The sequence below is a fragment of the Tetranychus urticae genome, chromosome 2 (assembly GCF_039701765.1).
Source record: "Tetranychus urticae isolate SD_2017Ah chromosome 2, NJAU_TeUrti_SD_1.0, whole genome shotgun sequence".
In the NCBI taxonomy this organism is placed as follows: Eukaryota; Metazoa; Arthropoda; class Arachnida; order Trombidiformes; family Tetranychidae; genus Tetranychus; species Tetranychus urticae.
In genome coordinates, this window is record NC_142959.1 from 13,529,817 (window position 1) to 13,553,625 (window position 23,809).

The window sequence follows — 23,809 nt, forward strand, 5'->3', positions numbered from 1 at the left end:
CCAACTTTTAATTGCTCGCCAATCTTGATAAGCTAATCTTAAGATTTGTTCAATGTGTTTACATCATTTTGTAACATGTAAATGTTGCATCAAGTTTACGCCATTTGATACTAACAAGCAATTTGAAACATTGTAATTGTTTCAATGGAAATAAACTGAGCGGAATAAAATTGAAGGCCAAAAAGGGGTAAACATGATGAAAAGTGTTTAAAATTGAGGGTAAATTGAGGATCCAATGAAAGGAAAATATTGACAAAAGTATGAAAATATTTTCTTGTTATCAGCTTTAAAATGCAAATGATTTTGCCAACATCTTTCATCTCTTCCTTGTCCTCCTCTTCATTCCTCCCGTTTATCCCTAATTTTTTTGCATAATTTACTTTTCCAACCATTTAAAAAAGGTCCAACTGAGGTCCAAATATGATTAATATTTGGTTAACAATTTTTAATATTAACAGAGTCAATGATGATTATCAATTGAGAAACAAGAAGCGAGACAAAAAAAAGCGACTTATTATTAGCATCAGAAGAGTGGCGAAGAGAGGGTTTTTCAAGAGATGATCAAGATGAGAATAAGTTTAAATGTGCAGGGAAAGAGGGAAAATGCTGGGAAGATGGAGATGAGGAAATGGATGATAATGATGAGAGTTACTCATCGAATGAGTAAGCTTATTGATGAAAATTGTCTTCACTGTTTAATACGTTTTTTGGGTTCTTTTTGCTTCTTCTTCTTTCTTCTACTTCTTCTTAATACCCTGTGATGTTACCAGAATAATGATGATATTATTTTTAGGTAATATGATATTGATTGTTACTGATTGTTATGGCCATCATCATCGCCATGATATTCAAGTTCTGACCTGTCTTCTTCTACTTTTCATCTATTAAAAGATAATTGTCTCCAATTTTTGTTGTCTGTTGTTATCGTTTTTCAACAAAAAAAATATAAAGTAACACGATATTTGATAATAATACTTTCAATCATAATAATGCATAATAATGATAATAAACAATTCAGGTCACACAATTGATTGTTGATTTGCAAGTTTTCCCGAAGTAAACCTTACAAATTACATTGATAAACTTTCAATTGTTCAACTAATCATGAAATTTATTATTTTTCATTTTCCATTCATCTTCGTTTTCTGTTCATCTTTTCGTCTTTTTCCTTTGTTTCTGTCATGTTTTATCAACCTCAAATTGGGTTTGCAGTTTCAATGTTGTCAGGTTCAATGTTTTCAGTTTCAACTAGTTTAATATTGTCTCATCCATTGGCATATTATATCATCGTTAAGATAAACAGTGATTAACAGTGATGAGATGGGAAAAGATGTTCAATCTTGTATTGGCCAAGTCAACCTTTTGGGTTGAGTTTACTTTTTTTTCCTTGGATTCAATCCAAAGATGATTAAGATTATTCCCGTATATTTGCGTTTTAAAGTTTTTTTCCCTTTAGACGATGATAATTATGGTGATGATGAGACAGTAAAGTTCTGTGTGCTTTTAAACAGATAAAGGTTATTGTCCGATTCAGTGAGAAGGAAAATATTGACGATGGAAAAAAAGAGTACAACATTCACAGTAAAACAGGGAAATTATTGTTTCTATTTACATATCAATGTTGTTTATCTTGTCTTTTCATGTTTTTTCAATCCATCATTCATTGTCTACATTGTCCAACAATCAGTAAAAATCAATCTTTAATTATGTTCAACAGTCAAGTTCATCTTGAAATTGACAGAAAAGACCAGAAAATTTAACCCAAAGTTGAACAAAATTTAGCCTAAAATTGAGTTACAAAATTCAATTTGAAAAACATTGGAAATTGGATTTTTGTCTTGAACTGCAAAATTTAGGTTCAAAGTAAACCCAAAAAATTGAACATTAAATTTAACTGTAAATTTAACCGTAAATGCCACTGTTTTAATTCACTATTAACTGATGATATTAGTGTTCAATTGGTGTTGAAATAGATTAAATTGTCGACAGTTAAGAGAGGAAATTATTTGATTGTCAAATGATTGTCAGTATTGAGTCAGTGAAATTGTCAAAGGGATTGGGAAGGAAAAAAGAAGTCAAATGTTCAATAGGAAATCAACAGGAAGGAAGATGATGAGAAGATGAAGATGATAATGAATGGGAAGAGACACAAAAGAAAGCAAAAATCTGATTGATTGTGAGATTAATCTGAACACGGACTGATTGTGATGGCGATAGTGAAAGAAGCAAAATAATCAGATTTAAAGGTAATAATGCAAGTGAAGTTAACCTTGAGTAAAGGTTGAGTATCAATGGTTCAGATGAAACAATTAAACTAATTGTATTCATTGGCAATCACAATCTGCATCAAATTTAACCGTTTCTCGCCGGTTTTTGTTTTCATTGATCATCATCACCTTTTTAGCATAACAGACGGCAGAAGAAACAATTGAATCACTTGAAAGTTTAATCAACTAAATGAACTAAATGAGTTGACATACAAGTTGTACAAGAAGCTGAAGAAAAAAATGAACTCCATGATTAACATTAAGTTAACTTGATTCTAGTCTGATTTGGCCTTTACTCTTAACATGGTTCAGCTAAGATGGCAACACGTTTCTTCAATGAATACTCATTTGTAGCTTGGGCCTGTTGATGCATAACAACTCATTGTCAAATTGAATTGATTTGCCGTTGTTTATCATCATGTTGATCAACAAGAGAGGTAAATGGTGAGAGCAACTTTCATCTTCATCACATCGATTATTTTCAATCAATTTAATTACCAATTGCAAGTCAACCAATTTTCATGTCGATCTCTGCCCTTCAACAGTAAAGTGATTCATCCCATTATCTGTCAACCTTAATGCATCACTTGACTCCAGGTCAATCACAAATTTCATCTTCATCTTCATCCTCACACTCATCACACACATCATACTCTTGATTATCCTTTATTTTTCCCTTTTTTGTGTGTTAATTGTGCCTTATTTTTGCATATTTTTTCCGTTTAATGGGACAAACTCAATTAGTGTTTTTTTGGGTAAAAAATTTCATTCCAATTTTTATCATTCAAATGTTAATTATTATCAATTGACCTGAATTGTAATTAACATTCACACTTAAAGGAAGCAAAATATTACCCATTTTAGACCAGCTTTAACCATTGACATTCACTGCAACAGGCTAAGCAGATGATCATCTTTAAACCCAAAGATACCAGTCAATAGGTTAACCTTTTTTACTTTGAGCCTCTCATTGATGTTTATTGTTATTGACAGAACCGGTTGTTAGATTATTACTATTATTACTGATTGTTGACAGGACTTGATAAGATCCAATTAGAGGTCAATTTGTACAATAAAAAGGACCAATTAAGTACCCAAAAAAGAGACAAAATTTAGGCCAAAACATACCAAAAGAAGCAACAGACTTGACTATCGCCAATTTTACCATGTTTTATGTATATTATATTTTGATCAATTAGATTATCTCGATGGCTTAACGTCTAATGTACAAGATGATTAGACAGTAAGGCCAGTAAACCTAATTGACCATAGCGATTGATCCCAGGAAATAGGCATTGCCTTAGCTTTGTAAGGGTAACATTTAAGTGATGGATAGTTACAGATATTTCAATCTCATTTATTATTAAAGATTGGTTTCATTGATTGACAAAATCATATCTTGAGATATAAATATACATTGAACAGTTGAATTGTGCATTTTAATTTAAAACTGTTTAACGATAAAGGATAAAGTACTGACCATTTAGTCACAAAGCCAACGCAATGAAAGACCTTTTTTAGTTTAACATTTTTATATTTATTTATATTTAATATGAATGGAAAGCCAATCCCAATTGATAAACTAATGGTTAATACGGTATTATTATCATTATTATTGCTGATAAAATGTTTTAACTGTTGAACAAAACAATATTTATTAATAGTAACTGAAAATGCAAAATGAAAATATAAAAATGTTGCCAACAAAAATTACCTTACCTTTTTGTGTTGGCCCAACATCATCAATGAGTTTCTTGTTTATTTGTTTATTTTGCTTTCTGAGTTAAACCAGTTTAAATCATCTTAGTTCATCTTGTAATAATGACAATTACATTTCAATTGATTATCGTAATCAACAAATATCATCTCCTAATAATAGATATAATTGTTATAAAAAAGCATATTAATTGAAAGCAATTGTGTTGCAAACGTATTTCAATTGCAATCAAAAGGTCATAAATAGTCTTAAAAAAATGGTGATAATCAGGTTTTGTGATTTGCAGCCGCAAAAGAGCCGCAATTGAAGATGAATTGGATTCGGTTTCATTGAAATGAGACGAAATTGAGGAATAAATTTCTTCAATTTCATCAAAATTAGCATTAAATATTGGTCGATTAGTTGAATTTAGGAAAACTGTTAGTCTGACCAGCAGTTGGATCCTCAAGTAATGGACAGAAATTTTTGTAATGCAGCAAAAAGTAATTGAATGCCTCATGATTAATCCATAAACCTTGACTTTTATTGAAAATTAATCGATGATTCGAAATGATTCTTGAACTTAAAACTCACTAAATCAATGGCGCAAAATGAAGATGCAAAAGGTTATCAGAATGTGAAATGAAAAGCGTAAACTAATGAAAATAAAATCACTTGAAGCTGAATCGATGGTCGTTTAAATTTCAGTGAAATCTTAAATTTTCATTTTCCATGAATCAAACTGCTCAAAACCACAAAATGACAGTTAAATGTTCATCAATAATTGAGTTATTATTAAACACACTCAATCATCAAGAGTCCAACAGTTACTGAACGAAATCACATGATATTTAAACGCTTTAAAAAGGTTCATTCTATTCAGATTCGACAAAAAATTGGAAATATTTCAGGTCAGTTCGAGTTGACTTAGTCGGTTCAGTTTGATCAATTTTTGATGAAAATAAAAGAAAGCAAAAAGTGTGTAAAGTTACTTTTTTTACGCAAAGAGTAGCAGAAGTAAACATTAATCTAAACCTGTTGGGTCGATCCTTTCAGGTTAAGCTAAAGATGGCAAGGCTGCTATCAAATGTTAAGATCCGGCTTTTTTGGCCACTAAAAGCAACTCAAATTTAGGCAATAAAGTTCAAATAACTACATCAATAAACCACAGAAGATGAAAAATCATGAACCTCATCATAGGAAAATGATGAAGATGAAAACCGTGAAGAATGGGATGAATAGAAATGAATGGACATTTCATTATTTCCATTTTTCTTTCATGACTTTTATCCCTTCTCATCATCATCACCATAACCAATGAATCTCTGTTTTTTGCTTCTTCTTCTCATGTTAATCAGTTGATGATGAAAGATTGTTATTACTTGCGTTGATTGTTTTTAATGATGATTTGCAATTTATTTTACTAATTTTAAATTATTAATAGAATAAATAACAAATTAAAAGGTAACCTTAATTGTATTACATTTATTACATCAATTATTACGCTAAGCAACTGAGAACCTCATTTTTATTACTTTAATCTTACTTCATATTAACCTCTATTTTGCTCATCATTTCAGGTAAATTGTAACAATTTGTTTATTTTTGCAAACACTTTCAATACAAAACCAGAACGATGTTAAACATTTCAACTTGTCTGAAGTAAAGCGCAACACTTTTCAAGATGAATGAACACACCATTTGAATAAGACTTTACTGAATCACAAGATTGAACAAAAGTTCAACTTTTTGGTCTAAAATGATAATCCAAATGGTTCAAGATAAACGGGTTAATGGTCCATGTAAATGTCTGTTAGCTCAGTGTAATCACTTTTCATGATGAAAACATGGGATGACAGTTTTTCCTGAGAAACCATTAAGGATGAACAGGACAACATCCATTAACCAGAGACTCTTAATTGTTGATAATTGCTGTTATGATATTGAAAGCTGAAACTAAAAAGCTGATAAAAGCATCTCTAAAAGGGTCAACATTAAAGTTTATGGTTAAGTTGATTGCTTATGTTTCAATGAATGGCTTTTACAGTTAACTTTTTTATGGCCAAATGCTGTTACATGAAAAACACACGAGAATCAAATTCCGTTGTTTAATTAATATTTCAATTAGAATCTTTTGCTGACCAGTTTTTCAATACAGTTTAATTTAATCAACCATTAATGTTTTAATTATGTTAATATGGATTAGTTTAATGGAACCTTTAAATTGTTGCAGTTTCAGCGTAACTTTAATTTACCTTTTTTTACTTGCCTTTTCCAGATTTCATTTGGTTACTTAATTTAGATTCAATTTAACAATAAGTTTGGTCAAATTATGTTAATCAACAAAATTAGCAACAAAGCAAAGTTATTAGTTAATTAGATTTTTTTGCCGTTCTCTGATTGTTGTCTTAACCAATACAATCTTGTAATGATACTAATCTTAATTGACCATTATTTGGGTTGTTAAATGTTAATTTAGTTAACAATTTTCTTCTTCTTCTTATAAGTTGTATTACAAATTGTGTCAACAATTTGATTCTCATTAAATATAATTTTCATGTCAAGTGTTGTTAACACAATTAATCATTAACGTGATTACAGTCAAGTAATTAAAAGTGACACTTTAACTGGCAACATCATCATCAACAGCATCATCATGATATTACAAGATTACACATTTTTAATGTTTGTTCAACTTTATTGAACATTTATTGATTGTTGATCAAAAATTTAATTTTCACTGTAATCACTTTAATCAGGATGAACCTGAGTCAGCCTGGATATTGAGTTACAGGATTTGAAAAATTGGTTTAATTATTGCATTTAGAATGATAAATTGAGCTTTAAGTGTCTAGATTATTTAATTTGCAATTTAACAAGTAAATCAATAAAATGATGAATATGATTAAGATCATCAAAATGGTCATAATAGGTGCTGATGAATAGCTGAATTGGTGAAATGAAGGAAATGATTAAATATTTATTGAAATTCAAATGATGTAAAAAGATCACACAATTGCCGGGAAACAGGTCTGGTTGTGTGTTACATTTGATGGGACAAGAGTGACTCTCTTAGGTTGACTGTTGCTTGTCTTAGGGTCTAAGCATGAAAATTATCGAGATTAAGTTTAAGATGAAAATAATGTAAATAAAAAGGTCAGACTGTTACAGTTGGGTTTCTGGGATTCATGTCTTGTCATGCAAATTGAAGTGAAGATGAGAGAAAGTTTTTCTTTACCTGATTTTGAAATGTTATTTACCGATGTTGTTCACGATTTGTGGCTTAATTTTATTGACACATTCTTGAGTAAATCTTGATTGTACCATAAAAAGTGACCTAAAAATGAGGCCAATTTTAATCAATGTGAGCTAAATGATGGCTAAGGTAAAATTGTTATTTACAATGACTGGTCAATCTTGTTTAACAGTTTAACCATAACAACATGAGATTTGAAAGTGGATCCAAAAAAAAGTGATACAATTTTGAAAAGTAAATACATGTTGGTGTTATAATTAGTTTATTGTACAATCTTGTTTGACGCTCGACTCTTAATTGTTACCATTGATCAAATATAATCGGGTAATTTTGTTGGCCAGTTTAACTTGCAATCATTAAACTTGATCGTTGAAAATGTAACGATGTTGATGGCGAAAAATAAATAAGATATGAACATCCTTTTGACCTGTTTCACACATGAAAAGGTAAAGGTTGAACTTTGACTATTGAGTGAGAACGTGAATCTTGTCAGATAAATAATCTGTCAAAATGATAGAGATGAGGATGAAAATGATGAAGGTGAGGATAAAGATGAGAAACTGCAGATCAGAGGACAATCATTGAAAGTGAGTTTGTCAGCAATAAACATGTTAACAAGGAATTATCATTTTAGAAAGCTTCTTAATCTCATAATCTTCTTCTTCTTCTTCTTCCTCATCATCACTTCATCATCTATCTCTATTGATTATCATGTAAATGAAAAGTTAAACCGAGTCTCAAACGAGCGAGAAAAAAAACGGAAAAAAATTATCCAGTTTTGGGTTTTCTGGTTTTGAGGTTTTACTGTTTTCAACTGATCAACTTGAAAGCCAACTCAGATTTGGTTACAACTAAATTTAATTGTAATTTGGTTAATTTCAATTTCCTTTTCATTTAACCAACCGATCAACAATTAACCGGAAAAGGAGTGATCAATTAATCATCTAATAATAGTGAAAAGTTGATTGTTAATCATCTACATCATCTTGTATCGTTCAACTTGGGCTCAACATATTCATTTATGGTTAACCTTTTTTTGTTTTGTATTTTTGATAAACTGAATTAAACTGATGAAATTTAGAAAAATTTGCTGCTTAAATCAGACTCTTTAATCATTACTAAATCATTACTACTTTAATCAGCGTTTTAATCATAGTTTAACAATCATTCATCATTTATCCTGGCAAAGTAAATTGTTTTGTCTGTTATTCGCGTTCAATTAACATTGAATTTTAACATTTCCTTTCCATGTCATTTGCTTAATTGTTATCATGATATCATTTCAATTTCCTTGTTTGCAATCTGAATCAACCCAATAATCAAGTTAATTTTACCATCCGCAAAAGTGAATCGTTTCATCATTATATAAATGATCAGATGAACATCATTAATCAATAACAATTTCATTTTCATTTGAAAGTAAAGCTATTGGCTTCACCAATTGGTCTGACCATCTCTCAATCAATTGAACATCAACATTATTTAAATCAATGATCAATCCCTTCCACCCACACCTTGACCCACCCCGAAGTACAATAATTAATAGTGAAAAGTTAAACACTATTGAATTAAACAACATCAAGGGTTGGTATCGCTGGCTGATTCCAATTTAGGTCAATTGAGAGAGATGGGAATAAATCATGTTTGATCATGTTTCCCGATAATAAGCCAATTGTCCATTGATGATTAAGGGTTGGACATTGCTTGTTAAATTGTAACTCAAAAGAGCAACGAACAAGTAAAAGTAAATGTAAATTGATGAGAAAGTTCATTGATTTATAAATTGTATTCCGTCGGTTAAATTAACCTCTTTTGTACTTTAATTGTTCAACTATCAAAAGGCTAGACTAGGATGATGAGTAAATCATTTGCCAGCGTCTTTTGTCACATTCATCATCATTACATTGAGCCTGTTGCGTCCGATGTTAATTGCAATCTTTATGAATAACAATTAACCTTGAACCTCTTTATGGTTAAGGTTATTAACTTTACTTTTTTTGGGTTATTTGATTAATCTTATTGTGTTAATCGTATTGACATTGAAAAGTGTAGAGACAAAATTGAACCCAAAAAAATCAGGTGAAAAGGATTTCCTTAAACTGGATTTGGGTTGAGATTGAAGGATTAGCTTTTTTTAAGGAAGTAAATGATTAACATTTGAGCTGTTCAATTGTTAATCCATTGTTAATAAAATGTTTACTTGTCAAGAGCAGAATTACTATTCTGGTAACAATTGATTGGAAGGAACAAGAGTTATCAATAAACAATATAACTGAACAATTTCATGAAATGATACAAGAAATGATATACAAAAAACAAGATGATTGTGAATGTTGATTCTGTCAGTAACATTTAACCTCATCCTTGATCTTAATCATATTATTGTTATTTAACATTCAATTTTGTGGTGTGTTTCTTTAAATTGATTGTGATTCCAGTTGATGATCATCTTTTGGTAACCCTTGAAATGATATAAATGTTAATCTACATTTCAATCCTTTTGCTTTCCCATCTCTTCTTGGGTTACTGAACCGATCTTGTATAACATCTCATCATCAGCATGCAACAGCATCTTCCTTGTCTTCCTGGTGGAAAAAGCTCATCTTTTTCTTGTCTAATCAATAACAGTGAATGTAAACAGTCCTTAATGTTTTACTTGAACAGATAATTTAACAGGAATCAAAAAAAAGAGTTTGTTGTTAAACTGTAACACTGTGTTAAAAGATAAACAATTTTCAAATGAGTAATGATGAAGAAGATGAAGATGAAGGCTAAAGATGATTGGGATGAAAGTAGAAACTCACCATTTTGACGGAATCAGCATTTAAAATGATTATAATTGTTGTTGTAATGGGTATAACTGTTTATGGGTTGACCAGAAAATGGGTAAAAATGGTTCAACATAAGTGAACCTAAAAACACAACTCAATGAAAGTTGAATCGGTAATTTTTAGCAACACGATTATCAATGGTAGCAACATTGATAATGATACTAGTTAATTTAGTCAATCAATGAAGCTTAACGGATGAAAATAAAACAATCTAATTATACAAAATCATAATTAATCAAAACGGCCGAAACAAAAGCACACGAAAAACGCATATAAACTTTATCATCTGATTTGTATAAAACTACCATCTCTTGGCTATTTTTGTATCTAATTATTGTTTGGCGAAGACCTGGATATCATCATTGCATGATTCCGATGAACACACATCACCACTTGATAAACCCGAGTCTCGAGGTGTACAGGTTGCTAATTCACACTTTTCAAAGATGAGTGCAAGTAACGGAAACAATGGATGTCTGGAAAAAAGAAAAGGAAAAGAAAAATTAGATTGAGAATATTTTCATGAAATTCATTTGTCAAACTTACCCATAAATTGCATCCTTATCTCGTTTAACTATGTCTGTTCCCATAACATGATTACCTTGATAACCATGGACTGCATTGCCATAGTTAACCGAAGGACCGTATTGAAGGGTCGTCATCGGATCGTAAGGATGCTCCATGGCCATAACTTACCTTTTACAATATTTATATATTTATAATAGATAATAATAATAAAAATTAACTAATAAATGAAGAAAACTTTTGGTGGTGATGAGGTTGGTGAAGGTTTATATGGATTATCCGTAAATTATGTTGCAAACGATTAAAGATGATTGTGTGTTGTTGATGGTTTTTGTTTTTGATACAATTTATGGTTTCAGTTGATGTATAGCCGTGGTAAAATGGTTAATGCTGGTGGTTGCTGATTGCTGTTTCTGTTAACTGGTGTTTTGATGATATCAATGTTGATGAGACGGTAAGGGTTAATGGTGCTACAGTTGCTATTCATCTCATACAATATACAAGTCAAGAAATTAAATTTTGAGTTAAAATTGTGACCAGACTGGGTTCTAAGTAAAATTTTTCTAAAGCTTAAAAGTCATGATTGGACTAAACCACAAAAATAGACAGAATTTTATCGGAATTAAGGTTACTGAGATCTATTCATGTAAATAAAGCCAAAGAAAAAATGCAGAATCCGTATTTTAAATTATTGAGTTTGGAGGAGTTATAACACTTTTCCAGAGCAAAAAGTATCCGATGAGATTGGATTTTAAATACTTTGTCTTATTATTTACAGTACCAATTACATTTTCAAGTTAACAAGCATCGTATCCAAATTGAATCAATGGGCTAAAATTAAGTCCTAAATACTGACAAATTGATTTGAGCAACTTTCTAAAAACAAACTTAAACCTTGATCAAATTTAACTCCTTAATTGTAAAAATATGGGAAAACCTTCCGAAAATTACTATTTTTGATTACATTTCTTTAATAATTAGCACTGAATGATGCAGCATAACAAATCAACTGGGTTGAAAGAGTTAAAAAGTGCAAAAGAAGAAAGTTGTTTAGTAATCAATGAGTTAACCTAATGACATAACCTATTCGAAGAAAGCATGAGACCAATTTTTTGATTGCTTACATCTTTTTAACCAATTGCTCAAACCTTTCCGTTCAAACGATTTAGAAATGGGCGATTCTTACTGTTCAATTTGGTAAATCTAGTAATATTGACTCTACCTGCTTTGCTTATGCTTTCGAGCACTATCGATAAATGGAACTTCTTCTCGATCTCATGAAAATTTCGTTACTCTAGCTGATCGGATTGTCAAGAAAAATAAATTTTACTAATTTGTCTCATCATTTCTTTGAATAGGTTAATGATGATGATGTAAAAAGTGAGATAAATGCAAGTTGATTAACCGTCCATTTAATTACAATTAACAGCAAGCAAATACAATATTTTGAGAAGTTTTGATATTTTTAGTTACTCAGTGAAACACACATAAAATTAATAGATTTTTATAGTCACAGTTTATTAACATCTATTTGATTAACGTTTTTTGTTTTAACTGTTTTTGTTGCCTTTTTATTAATTTTCACAAACAATCAACTAATCATCATGAAGAGCGGGTTAACCTGATTTCCCGGTCAATGTTAGAGACAAATTTATGTTCTCAGTTGATTGCGATTAAAACGCTAATTGTAAAACAGCTGATCCAAGCTCATTGTTTGGCCTCTTCAACATCTTAGTCCAACTGTTTAATTAACCGGATAAATTTTGAGGATGATTATGATGATCAACTTTCTCTTGTTATACTTCTCACCAGGAAATCTCATGTTAACCAGTTTTGACTGTGAAAAAGTTAATTATTATTGAAGATAATCTCTATTGAACCAACACCCAGCGCACAGAATTGAACTGAAACAGGTTAAAGGGAAGAAGAAGAAAGATTACAATTTTATCGTTAACTTTCAAGATTATGCATGTGTATTGAGTGATTAAAATTAATTTTATATTGATTACTTACTGAATGACAATGACAAGCAGTTGATTGAATGGTATAAAAATAATAACAATTAAAAAGACTGGATTGTAAACAGTTTGTTGACAGTCTAAGTCCAAGTTGAGTTGAAATCAATTGTCAGTCTTTTCTTTGGTTCCATCGCCATTCATTTGTATATTTTAGCTTTTCAAATTCATCAAACTCATGGCCATTCAACTGTAAACAGATAGAATCACAATTAGTAAGAAGATGAAATAAAATCAATTGTGTGGGTTGATTGTGAGTTTGATTTTAAGTTGATTGAATGATCAACAGTTTACTTTTACTTTGGGTAAAGTGAAGATGATCACAATTGTTTGTGTTGATTAAACAAAACTAGTTAACAATTGTTTTAGTGTTGTTAATTGTTTCACTTCAATTTACTTACAATTAGTATCATAAAAATAGGCATCGACCATCTTTTGGTTCAATAATTTCAATTATTCATTCCATTTATGTCCTTTTCTCTGCATAATCAATTGTCCAATTTAATTGTGATTCCTTTTGATCAACCATCAATCATCGGTAAATTTAGATTTAGATGCTAGTGAAAAGTGTAAATGAAATGCGCAAATCAATGAAAGGGAAATTAAATTGGCATTTTGGTTCAATTATAAGGGTATAAGAAAATATCATCACTGTTGTGTTTAAAACAATGTTAACAAACACTTTTAATTTGATTATAAAGTTGATTTGCTTTTTTGGCTGTTCATTTCACCTTTATTTGGTTACGGATAAATTTTTAGCCTTCAAGGTGGAAACTGAAGTCTCTTTTGAATATCCTGAGGACTACGTTTTACCCGATCTTGAGTTATTGGTTCCATTGTCAGATGCAATCAATATTAGATTATTTTGCCATCGATATTCACATAAATTTGACCAATTTTTCGGGAATATTTCGACTGAACTGAACAGTGGAAAGGAAAACGAAGCGAAATGTTTAACCATTGCGAAAAAAATGCAAACGTTCAGCGAAAAAGTGGGCACCATTTTGACCATCGATGAAATCAAAGACCTTCTGATTGAACCGAAACATTGGGTTAAAACACTGAAAATTGAAGGTTATCCGGGAAATTCATTGAAAAAGGATCTTTGCAAGTTGAACTATTATCTCGGCAATACTGACTTTCGGGTTAGATTAAAGTGTAAAGATGGATCAGGTTCACCAGTGACCATTCCCAAGGAAAATTTCATATTGAAAAAGGGAAATTTGCTGCGACTTCAATTAAATTTAACTTCACAGGTTTGGTTAAGTCTGATTGATCCTTCCATTCCAATTGCTGATGATGACAGCTTTGCTACAATCATATTTGGTAGAGAAAACCACATTTTGACCCATTACATTCGCGCTTATCGAGTAGTTACAAGCTATCTTGAGCCACCATACGAAACAGCATGTAAAAATTATCATCGGAGTACACTTTTTGCTAATTGCATCAACGCTTACCTCCAAACTACTTCAAAACCAGGTCTATTTCCAGATACAATTGTCAACCTGTCTGAACCAAACTATCCAACCAATTTATCCTTTCTTTCCTTGGACGATGAAAGATTTAGAGGCAAAAAACTTGGCCAAATTAAGGTGTTTAAAAAGTGTCTCAATCTGATTACGGCACCTCAATGTACCAAGATTGGTTTTTTAATTGACCGAGAATATTATTCAGATCCAATCTCCAGAACTGGGCTGGTTGAAATTATGGTAAAACCATTTAAAGATCCTGATGTCTTTTACATTTCCTATCCAGTCATGTCAGAGGTTGAGTTCATCATCTACATAGGGTCAATACTGACAACTTGGTTTGGTATCTCAATTTTGGACCGGCTTCAATACACTATTCACGTCAGTTCACTTGTTTTACCCAAATTACGTTCAATCAATTTCATCTACCGCAACCGTCGTGGTAATCCAATCAATTGTATATCAAATAGAGTCACTGTTCAAAACCAGAATCCACCAGTGAGTTGAATAAACCTGTATAAACACAAAACAAAATAAAATTAAGATAGTGCAACAAACAATGTAGACATAATGTTTTCCAAGTAAGCCACATTAATTTGGAATTTTTCGTGATCTTAATTAATTGAACAAGATTTGATATTTTTAACGTTGCGTCCGAAAATGATTAGATCATTATGGTGATGATTTAAAGCGGACTCGGCTCAATTTTAGTAATTTATCTCATCACCAATTCCATGGCGATTACGTATGTTGCCAGCTTTGTGATCCTCAATAGTCTTTTGATTTCAAGTGTACCAAGCAATACAATCATCTTTAATTTGGTTTGATTGGATAATTGATTTGCTCTAGCAGATTTGTCACCATTTTGCAACTGCAAAATCAGTACGCATTTTCAGTTGACTCAATGAAGCCGCAAACTGTTTGACAAATAAAGTTGAGATTGTTTTGGCAATTAGATCGTGAGTTTGTTAACTGAGAAGCTGATATCTTAATGTCAATTCATTTTGTCTGACAATTGTGAGATTTGATCTCAATTTATGTCTAAATTTTTGATTGAACTTCTCTCAGCCTACAATAGCAGCGCAAAATTAATGTTTCATTTTTCTTTGGTGATTTATATTAGAAAAAAAATCCGTTTCATGTTTCATATAAAATTGTATCATCACCATTAACATGGTGACCTTAAATTAAACAGCTAACTAACTGGGTAACGTGCCATTTAAGTTAATTTATCATGTTGAGTTACCATCTATTGGAATAGAAGTCAATGGGCAAAAGCCTTTGGCAATAACGAAAAGATATTATACATAAATAAATATCAAATCTCAATAGAAACTATTAATTATTACCACTTTAAACCCTATTTTTTCCTACCTTTAACAACCAATGTCAATTGAGAACAATCAAATATAAGGTTAACCCATTAATAGCCCACTAAAAAGGTACACAATTTAACCCTTCTAACTAAATACAATTAACTCTAAAAGTATACACAAAACCTGAAAGAGTTGTGGGTAAAATGGTGTAGAAAGCAATTTACCCTTTTCTTAACCTAACCCAAACAGCAAACCTATCAACAACTCAAAGCAAATTCAATTAGTTTAAGATACAAAATACTACATGTATCTTAATCAATCAATGATCTGGACGATGATTGAAAATGATAAAACAAAATTAATTATCAAACTAAATTGTTGATAGACTAATTACTTAACCAATTTAGCAAAAAAAGAAACAAAATAAAACAAAAACAATCATCTTATAAAAACAATGTAATGGCTAACAGTAAAAAGAGTGTCTTTACCTTATTAATCAGAATTTCCTTGGTTTCTTCTGGTTTTCTTTGGTAATTGATTGGGTTAACCCTTGGGCAGTCAAGTTTAACAAGTAAATTATTTATCCACTAAATACTGTTAATAATAAAATAATAAACACAATAAATTAAGAAAAGCCAATTATAATAACCAGAGTAAAGATTGGATTAACCGGTAAAAATAAGAAACTGTCTCAATGCAGCAACGTGGTATATCACATGTCAATATTTTCCCGCTAGTTTTAAGCTCAAGACAAGCCTCTCTTAATCGCCAGGTTTATGTCTCACCTTATTATGTGCTTATTTTATTGTGATTATTTTCATCATTTCATGTTATGTACTTTTTGTTTATTCATGTAAAATCGAGTGAAGTTACCTTTCAATCAAAAATCACCAATTCAAGTGTTATTCAGGAAGGATTTAGCTTCTTTGTTTCCTTCACTTTGCATCCAATTTGCATGAAAAGCAAAAAAAGACAATTGATTCAAATGCGTGGTTACACCTTCATCAACTTTATTCCTCTTCTGTTTGTTCATAATCATATATTCTTCAAATTTTGTAGTCTTTTTTTCTTGATGATGTTGATGGGTTGATGGTTGCTTGTTGACTGATTTTTGGTGCTATTTTTTTGCACCTTACATTCCCATACACAATGTTACTTGTAGGAATTTCAAGGATTTTACAGTCTGTCTACATTACCATCTTCATCGAATCTTTTCATTCTCTCACTTTTTTGCATCATATTCTGATTTTTTTGCTGCTGCTGCAGTTTCTGCTACTGCTGATGAGGTACTTAGCCAAGTTATCCGGAAGTTGAATGGTAAATCAGATTGTTTTCTCGCTGTTTGTCTTTCATTTGATTTGTTTCGGTTTTGCATTTTTTGTTTTTTTTCTTCTCTCCTTTTACTTCTAGAATAGGATTGCTGATCATCCCCAGTATCATCCGGAAATTTGTTTCAATTAAACTTGAAATTTTTACCTACTAACGTGGAGAATGCAATTTCAAGCTTGTTGGTAACTGTTGATACAAGTTACTGTTACAATTGGATCATTATTGGCCAATATTGTATCATGTAAAAAGCGATCAAAAATACAGTTACATTTGATTATTTTTCCATTAACTGAGATTCGTCAAAGAGCAGCTCTTGAACCGACAAAATAATTCCGACATGTTGACTGATGTGTCGATGAGATTTAACGAGAAATATCGATTTCAATGATAAATTATCAATATCCGGGGCACAAATAGAAAAGTATATTAGTCGAAATAGCTGGAAAAGTGTATCTGATCCTAAAGCAGAAAAGTTGTTTTCACTCGTAGGACAAACCAAAGGCTGGAAATCGACAGATGATCAAGTTCAGATTAAAAAGGAATCAGAATCATTGGATAACCACAGGTTAATGGTAAAAAATAGCCAAAGTATCATGTTAATGATAGTGATGATAATGATGATAAGTAACCAAGTTTGGCCTAAAGCTTATAAAGTAGATGAAAATAAAATCCAAAATCCAAAAGGCAAAGTGTAAAAGGCAGCATTGAAATACACGTTTCCTCAAAACGCCCAAACACAAAATTCTGATCGCATGGGCTTGGCTGATTGTTGAACAAAAATTACATTCACAAGAAAAAGACAAGAAAGATTGAAATATTAAAATCAGGAAGATACAGTGATGAACAAGATTAAAATAATGAACAAAGAATAATTTGTCAAATTAAAAACAATCGAGAAAAAATCAAAACTTACCATTTAATGTTGACCAGCGTGAAGCAAAATGAATCATCCAAATCATGTGCTAAGCTTTGGCGCTTACCACGAATGTTGAAATATAAAAAGAGCGCCTAATCCAAACGCAAATCTGAACCAGATTTTTTCCACTGATTTAATTGCAACATTAATCACCTCGTCTTATTCATTGCAAACAATATAAACCATATCAAGTTAAAGTAATTAAATCACTTTGCTTATAGTTAACAGCATAAATCTCAAGAAATAGATCAGTCAACCACAGATTAGACTGAATAGTAGGAATCAGATAGCTAATTCAGACGGAGATTGAAAAATTCTGGTTAAAATGTAAATTAAATTTGTTAAAACTCGTGAATGGCCTGAATTTTGTTAATTTAAATTGCCTTTGTAACACATTTACATCAAACAAATGAAATGTCTTTTGATTATCAACTGGTTAATGGCGATTAATCTTTACGGCTAAAGCTGCAAACCCAATTTTCACTTATCAATAGCTGATCAAGCCGCCGTCATTAATATCATCTGTGAGGTTATTACATTAAACCTAAACTAACCCTTTACAATTAACAATTTAAACATGATTGTGATAATTGTGATAAAACAAGAATTACAATTTTTGATCAACCAATCCTTCAAAAATCTAAATTAATTACAAAGTGGGTTTAAATAATCGGAGAAACCAAAATGACCAAAAAAGTAAGCCTTATTATTGTTTTTGCCATCTCAATGTGTTCATCGTAACCAAGCCTTAAACCATTTTATTTCTTAACCCAAAACCTTTTACACTATTATTTGATGAAAATTAATCGTTAATAATCAACTTAAATTGTTGATTTTGCTTTCTTTAAACATTCACTTTACAATCATTTAAAGGTAGGTTAATCAGGTAGATGAAATGATCTATTAATGTAAGTCTAAAAACACAATTAACTTCCTCTTCCTTATCCATTCCAAGCCTATTAACATTCAATTTTACCCGTTAATCTGGCCATTTGTTGATCTCTCAACAATTTAACACTATTTATAAATTAAAACAATCTATTTTGATGCAAGATTGAAGCAATCAATTAATCAATTAATGATGAAAAACAAGTCAGTTTAACCTGTACAATCAGATTTACATGAAAACCTTTTGTAAACAAAGTCACAAGCCTTTGCATAAATTCAAGCAAAAAATGGCTTAAAGCATAAATCTTAAAAAAAGAATGTAATTGATCTGAAAATTCTAATCAAAAGTAAAACCAAATAATTTCAATTTCAATTTTTAAACTAATCAATCAATTGAAAATTTAAATAACCGAAAAGTCTAAACCAAAATTAAGCCAAATGATGGTAAATCAAGTCGAAACGAGGTAAACATGAAAAAAGCGTAAACCGTTAACATTACAACAACAATTTAAATTAAAGTGTATATATTTTTAGCTTTTAATTTTACCATTTCCAAGTGAATCTCAATTTTAATCTTGCAATTGATTAACCTTAATTAATTGTAACAAACATTTAACAACAAAAAACAACAAAATGTGTGAAAAGCCAGCCAAAAAAGCTGTTCAACTTGATTAAACATTTTCAGCTTGGCGCTTGTTGCCAAATGCAATCTAATCAAATGTAAGGTTAAGTTCAAGTTCATTGAGTTTATTGTAATTGTAATTGTCCTAAATTGTCTTAAACAATAAACAATGAAAGTGGTCAATATAAAGTTAAATATAAATCACTTTTATCCAAAATAAATCATCAAATTGCTGGGTTAAATGGCGAACCAAATTCAGGTAAAAAAACAAGTAAAGAATTGAAATAAAAACGATAATTCACATGAAAATTGGTTGATTATGCATAACATCTGTAATAGCTATTCAACTCTTTCTGATCAGTGTTTAATAATCAATGACTTCATTTTACCAGTTCATTAACTTTCATTGAATTATATCATTGAAAAGGTAAACGTTTCTAGTATTGCCTTTTCAAGGCAAACATGAACAATCAAACTTGAGTCTTTGAATCATCATTTTCATCATGTAGACTCTTCTAGTCGTGTTAACCATCATCTTCATGATCATCAGGTTGGGTTTGATATTCATCTTCATCATGTTTAGGATGAAAGTTACAGCAAATTACCCATTCAATGGATTCTGAATGCCTTTGCCCATTAAAGCAACAATTACAATTTTTACTTTTCATGTATCAACATTATTCAACTGACAATCATGTAAATTGAAATAAATTTAAATTAAATCGAAATGAAAATTTGCTATTTTTTCAATTTTAATTTTGCCTCGCTTTGATGGACGGCTGTTTTGTCACGTGGTTAATGCTGATGAAGCATTTTTGTTACATTGGCTTTTGTTTAATCCAACTGGTTGAGTTTTCATTTTAATTAATTTTATTTTGTGTCTAATTGTTTAATGTTTAGCTCTAATTTCAATGAGTATCTGGTTTATCATTAACTTTCAATTTAACCTGTACGTGATGTTGTTTCTTTTCAATTAAACACTATCAAGTTTCTCCTGTTTTTGTTACATTGCCTTCATGATGGTCTGTTATCTTTCAATCCATCTGCAGATCATTAGTTTTTATATCCATTTCAAATGACTTGTTTTAATCATCTTCATCCTAACTGCTATATTTTATATCATCGCCATCATCGTAATCATCGCAACATCTAGTTTCGTCTACCAGTTTCCTAAGCCTTTATTTGTTTTCTTTTTGCGTGTATTCTGCTAATCCAGTAGCTTGTTGATTTTGTTTTGGTTTTTGATGTTATTTTTTTTCTACTAATGTTCATACTCTTCTCATCTTTACCATCATCTCATCATCATCATCATTTTTATCTTCATTGACCGCCCTGTTTGTTTTGTTGAAACATTTTTTTATCATCCTTATCTCAACTTAGGATGATCATGTTGATACTTATTCACCTCAACGCCTCTAGGAACCTCAATTTTTCATTTACCTGGAGGCAATTTTAACCTAATATTTGCTGTTTATGTTTACTTTGTTGGTCTTTTTCATGATAATGTTTATGAGGCATTAGCCATTATTTTGTTTTTTCTTGCTGCTTCTTCATCATCATTTTCATCATCTCTTTTGTCTTCTCTTTTATTTACCTGCTTCAGAACTAAAGATAAAATTAATTGTTCTCTCAAATTAACAGTTAATCAAGCTGTTAACACTCTTTTAAGCAACAAAAAAGACTGCAACATTTAACTTAATGGCTGGCGTCAATATTAATTCAAGAAAAGATTGCCTGTTATGCCTGGAAATATCGAAAAATGATAGACAAAAGAAAATCTGAAATCCTGGATCATCCTGTTGATAATCTTTCAACCGCATCACCATTAACATTTAAATCATGTCAAGATTATCAAATATTTAACCGTTAAAGATGACAATTAACACTTGCCGAAATTTCAAGGTTAATCCTGTTAATTAACAAGACAAGACGCATTAACGATGAAAACATAATAATAACCGTTAGGCGTCTACACCAGATTGTCAACACTAACTGTATTATTATCAACGATTCAGCAATTGTCTGGACATTCGTTTCAACCTTATCATTATCATTATGATATTTAGTCCAGACTAACCATCAAAACTTAAAAACCTGGAATCATAATATTCACGATTAACTTGCATCATCATCAACAATCAACACCACCAGCTATTATATTCAATTCAATGTCTTTTCTGGCTTAAATTGAAAAAAAGACATTGTCTAATGGTAATCTCGATCTGCAGTGTTTTAGCTGCAAACATATGAAATATGAACATCAAGAACAACACAAACGCCAAAAAAAGAGGTCTTCCGTCATTATTAACATTATAATGATTATTATTAAAAGTATCATTATCATTAGTGTTATGATTGTTACCATTATATACATACAGAGCCATAATGAAGTGAAGGTTAAACACTTCTCACGATAATTTCAAGTTAAATTATTGTCATTAAGCTTGAAAAGACAAAAGCAATTGACAGTTTTTGCAAAAGCAAGCAAAAAAAAAGATGGATACAATAAGCAAGACAACATACAAAAAATGGATAGCTCTGGAAATGATGGCGATGCTCAGTCTTGCAGGATAAGGATCAACAAGGCATAACATGGGATGAATTGGCTGAATCAAAATTACATTTCTCAATTGTTTAAATGATTGCTGATGAACAATTGAACATTAACATGACAAAACATTCACATAAATCAGATTACCATAAACATGGATGCTGCCTGGCTGCCTGATTCAATAATATTTGCAAAAGGAATCAAAAGAGTAATGATTATTAATAATATTGGTTAAACTCGCTTATCAAATTTACATTTCCTTAAACTCACACAGCATTAATCATTTGGAAAATGATTTAATTTCGTAATTGCTGTAAGACGGGTTGATTGACTGAAAACTGGTTAAACTGAGTTAATCTAATGAATGGTCTTAATCTCAATGGATTTTAACCTTAAATCATTTTAATACGTGTTTATCATCATTTTTGATTTGATCTGGCAAAGATTAAGGCTGAAAGTTACACTTTTTGGCAACCATCCAAAGCACATTATTTAACCCATTACAAGTTATTCATGATAACATCATAACTGAAAATATTGAATGAACATAATGATAAATTGTTATTTTTCATGCTGACTTCAACTTACAATTTCCTTACAATTCAATCCTTCAATGACTTCTGTATCCAATGCGAGTCAATATTTTTGTACAAAATTTTCACCATGAAAAGTAAAATTGATTTCTTTATTCATGGAAACAATTGGATGAGAAAAAATTGAAGTGATCATTTTCAGATAACAATTATCTCATTTACAAAAGACGATTTGACATGAATGATCAACCTTTCAAATGTTAACCTCTTCAAACATGAATCTAAATCATAAATTGTCATTCTTTCTAATAATATTCCCAATATTTTCATCATTTAATATTGAGATCACATCATTTCTAGTTGTGATTAAGATACAAGTGCAATTAGATCATTAGATTGATCAGAAGCAATACAAGAACCAATCGAATGATGAAAACAATTACAAATCTTGTCACTTATTTTTCCATTTTTAAATCACTGAAAGAATCATTTGTTAACAACAATTTAAACCTTAAATAAAGCTTATTAGATGCAATTGAAAGTTAATTTAAGTGGAATTTAATTGTTTGCACTTTACAAAAAGACATTTTACAAAATTGAAAAACATGGAATCAAAAATTTCTATTCTAATTTAGTTCAATATTTTCCAAAAACTGTTTAATCAACTCTCAATCTTTAATCAGCTTTCAGATTTAAATATACTCCAAGAAATTAAAGAAATTGGAAACTGAATTGATCATTATTTCCTAAAAATGGGAATCAAATGATGCTTGGAAATACTCAATACTAATCATCTACAAATTATCTGAAACACGCAATGACATGATGTTTAACCTTCCTAATGATTTCAACGATCAGTTATATCTTGATTAAATCAGTTTCCGATCAATAAAAGTAGATTTTAAATATAAAACAAAGAAAAAGTGATTTCCAATGTTCAATCTTTATTGAATGGCGATGTGAGTTGAATGTTGTATTAAACCTTAACCCGGACTAAAACTTGATCAACAAGGTTAATGTCGATTATTGGTTCAATTGTTAACCAATTGACTTTACAGTTTAACCAACATTTAATTGAAACTAAATGTAAATTTTAAACATTTTTTCATTGCCATTTTTCATGCTCATTTCATCTCTATTCAATCGATTCAATGCTTTTCATGATTATGGTGATGTTTAAGAAACAATCAATTAGTGTTGTCTCAATTTAGCTAATAGAAAGTGTTCATTTACTCTTCTATTTCATGGTTCAAAATGATTAATACAATTTTGTGACCCAATAATTGAATTTACATTAAACAAGAATCAATCACAGTTTCTGGTTCATTTTAGTTCCTACAAAATTAGGATCAAATTAGGATAATTTGTCATACTAATTGTTGAAAAAACAGAGTTGATCAGTCAACTTATTGAGATTGTCTTAAATCTCAGTTCCAGACAATTAGCCACTTAAAATGGTAAAGTAATGACAAAATGTAATCATTTTTCATGAAAAAATCAACTTTTAATTGTTTATGGAAACACGAAGGCGCATCAAACCTAATCAGTTTTAAATATAAAATGAACCAAATTGAAATACATTTTAAAACGAA

General features: G+C 30.4%; 1 protein-coding gene and 2 long non-coding RNA genes across 6 annotated transcripts; 1 reads left to right on the forward strand and 2 right to left on the reverse strand.

The window, feature by feature from the left end:
* Nucleotides 1–9,399: 9,399 nt before the first annotated feature.
* On the reverse strand, nt 9,400–10,967 carry LOC107360303 (homeobox protein Meis1-like). Its single transcript, XM_089267360.1, has 3 exons — nt 10,597–10,967; nt 10,024–10,526; nt 9,400–9,931 (listed from the first exon to the last, which is right to left on the reverse strand). The coding sequence occupies exons 1-2, from the start codon at nt 10,737–10,739 to the stop codon at nt 10,382–10,384; spliced, it is 288 nt and encodes a 95-aa protein (XP_089123486.1). The 5' UTR covers nt 10,740–10,967; the 3' UTR covers nt 9,400–9,931; nt 10,024–10,381.
* A 998-nt stretch (nt 10,968–11,965) lies between these two features.
* Nucleotides 11,966–18,024, reverse strand: LOC112538855 (uncharacterized). 4 transcript variants are annotated; one of them, XR_016198612.1, is made up of 5 exons: nt 17,621–18,024; nt 15,867–17,469; nt 12,992–14,575; nt 12,589–12,780; nt 11,966–12,479 (listed from the first exon to the last, which is right to left on the reverse strand). It is a non-coding gene; the product is annotated as an uncharacterized LOC112538855 (long non-coding RNA). The 4 variants fall into 4 exon arrangements; XR_016198613.1 differs by lacking the exon at nt 17,621–18,024 and having other exon boundaries at nt 15,867–15,972; nt 16,252–17,599; XR_016198611.1 differs by lacking the exon at nt 17,621–18,024 and having other exon boundaries at nt 15,867–15,972; nt 16,164–17,599.
* Nucleotides 18,025–18,069: 45 nt separating this feature from the next.
* On the forward strand, nt 18,070–22,758 carry LOC149093937 (uncharacterized). Its single transcript, XR_016198615.1, has 2 exons — nt 18,070–18,319; nt 18,497–22,758. It is a non-coding gene; the product is annotated as an uncharacterized LOC149093937 (long non-coding RNA).
* Nucleotides 22,759–23,809: the final 1,051 nt, after the last annotated feature.

Excerpts from the sequence above, each read along its gene's own strand:
- LOC107360303 (XM_089267360.1), bottom strand. The coding sequence starts at position 10,739 with ATGGCCATGGAGCATCCTTACGATCCGATGACGACCCTTCAATACGGT. Across the intron at positions 10,527-10,596 it reads GATAAGGATGCAATTTATGG|ACATCCATTGTTTCCGTTAC; the intron begins GTAAGTTTGACA and ends TCTTTTTTCCAG.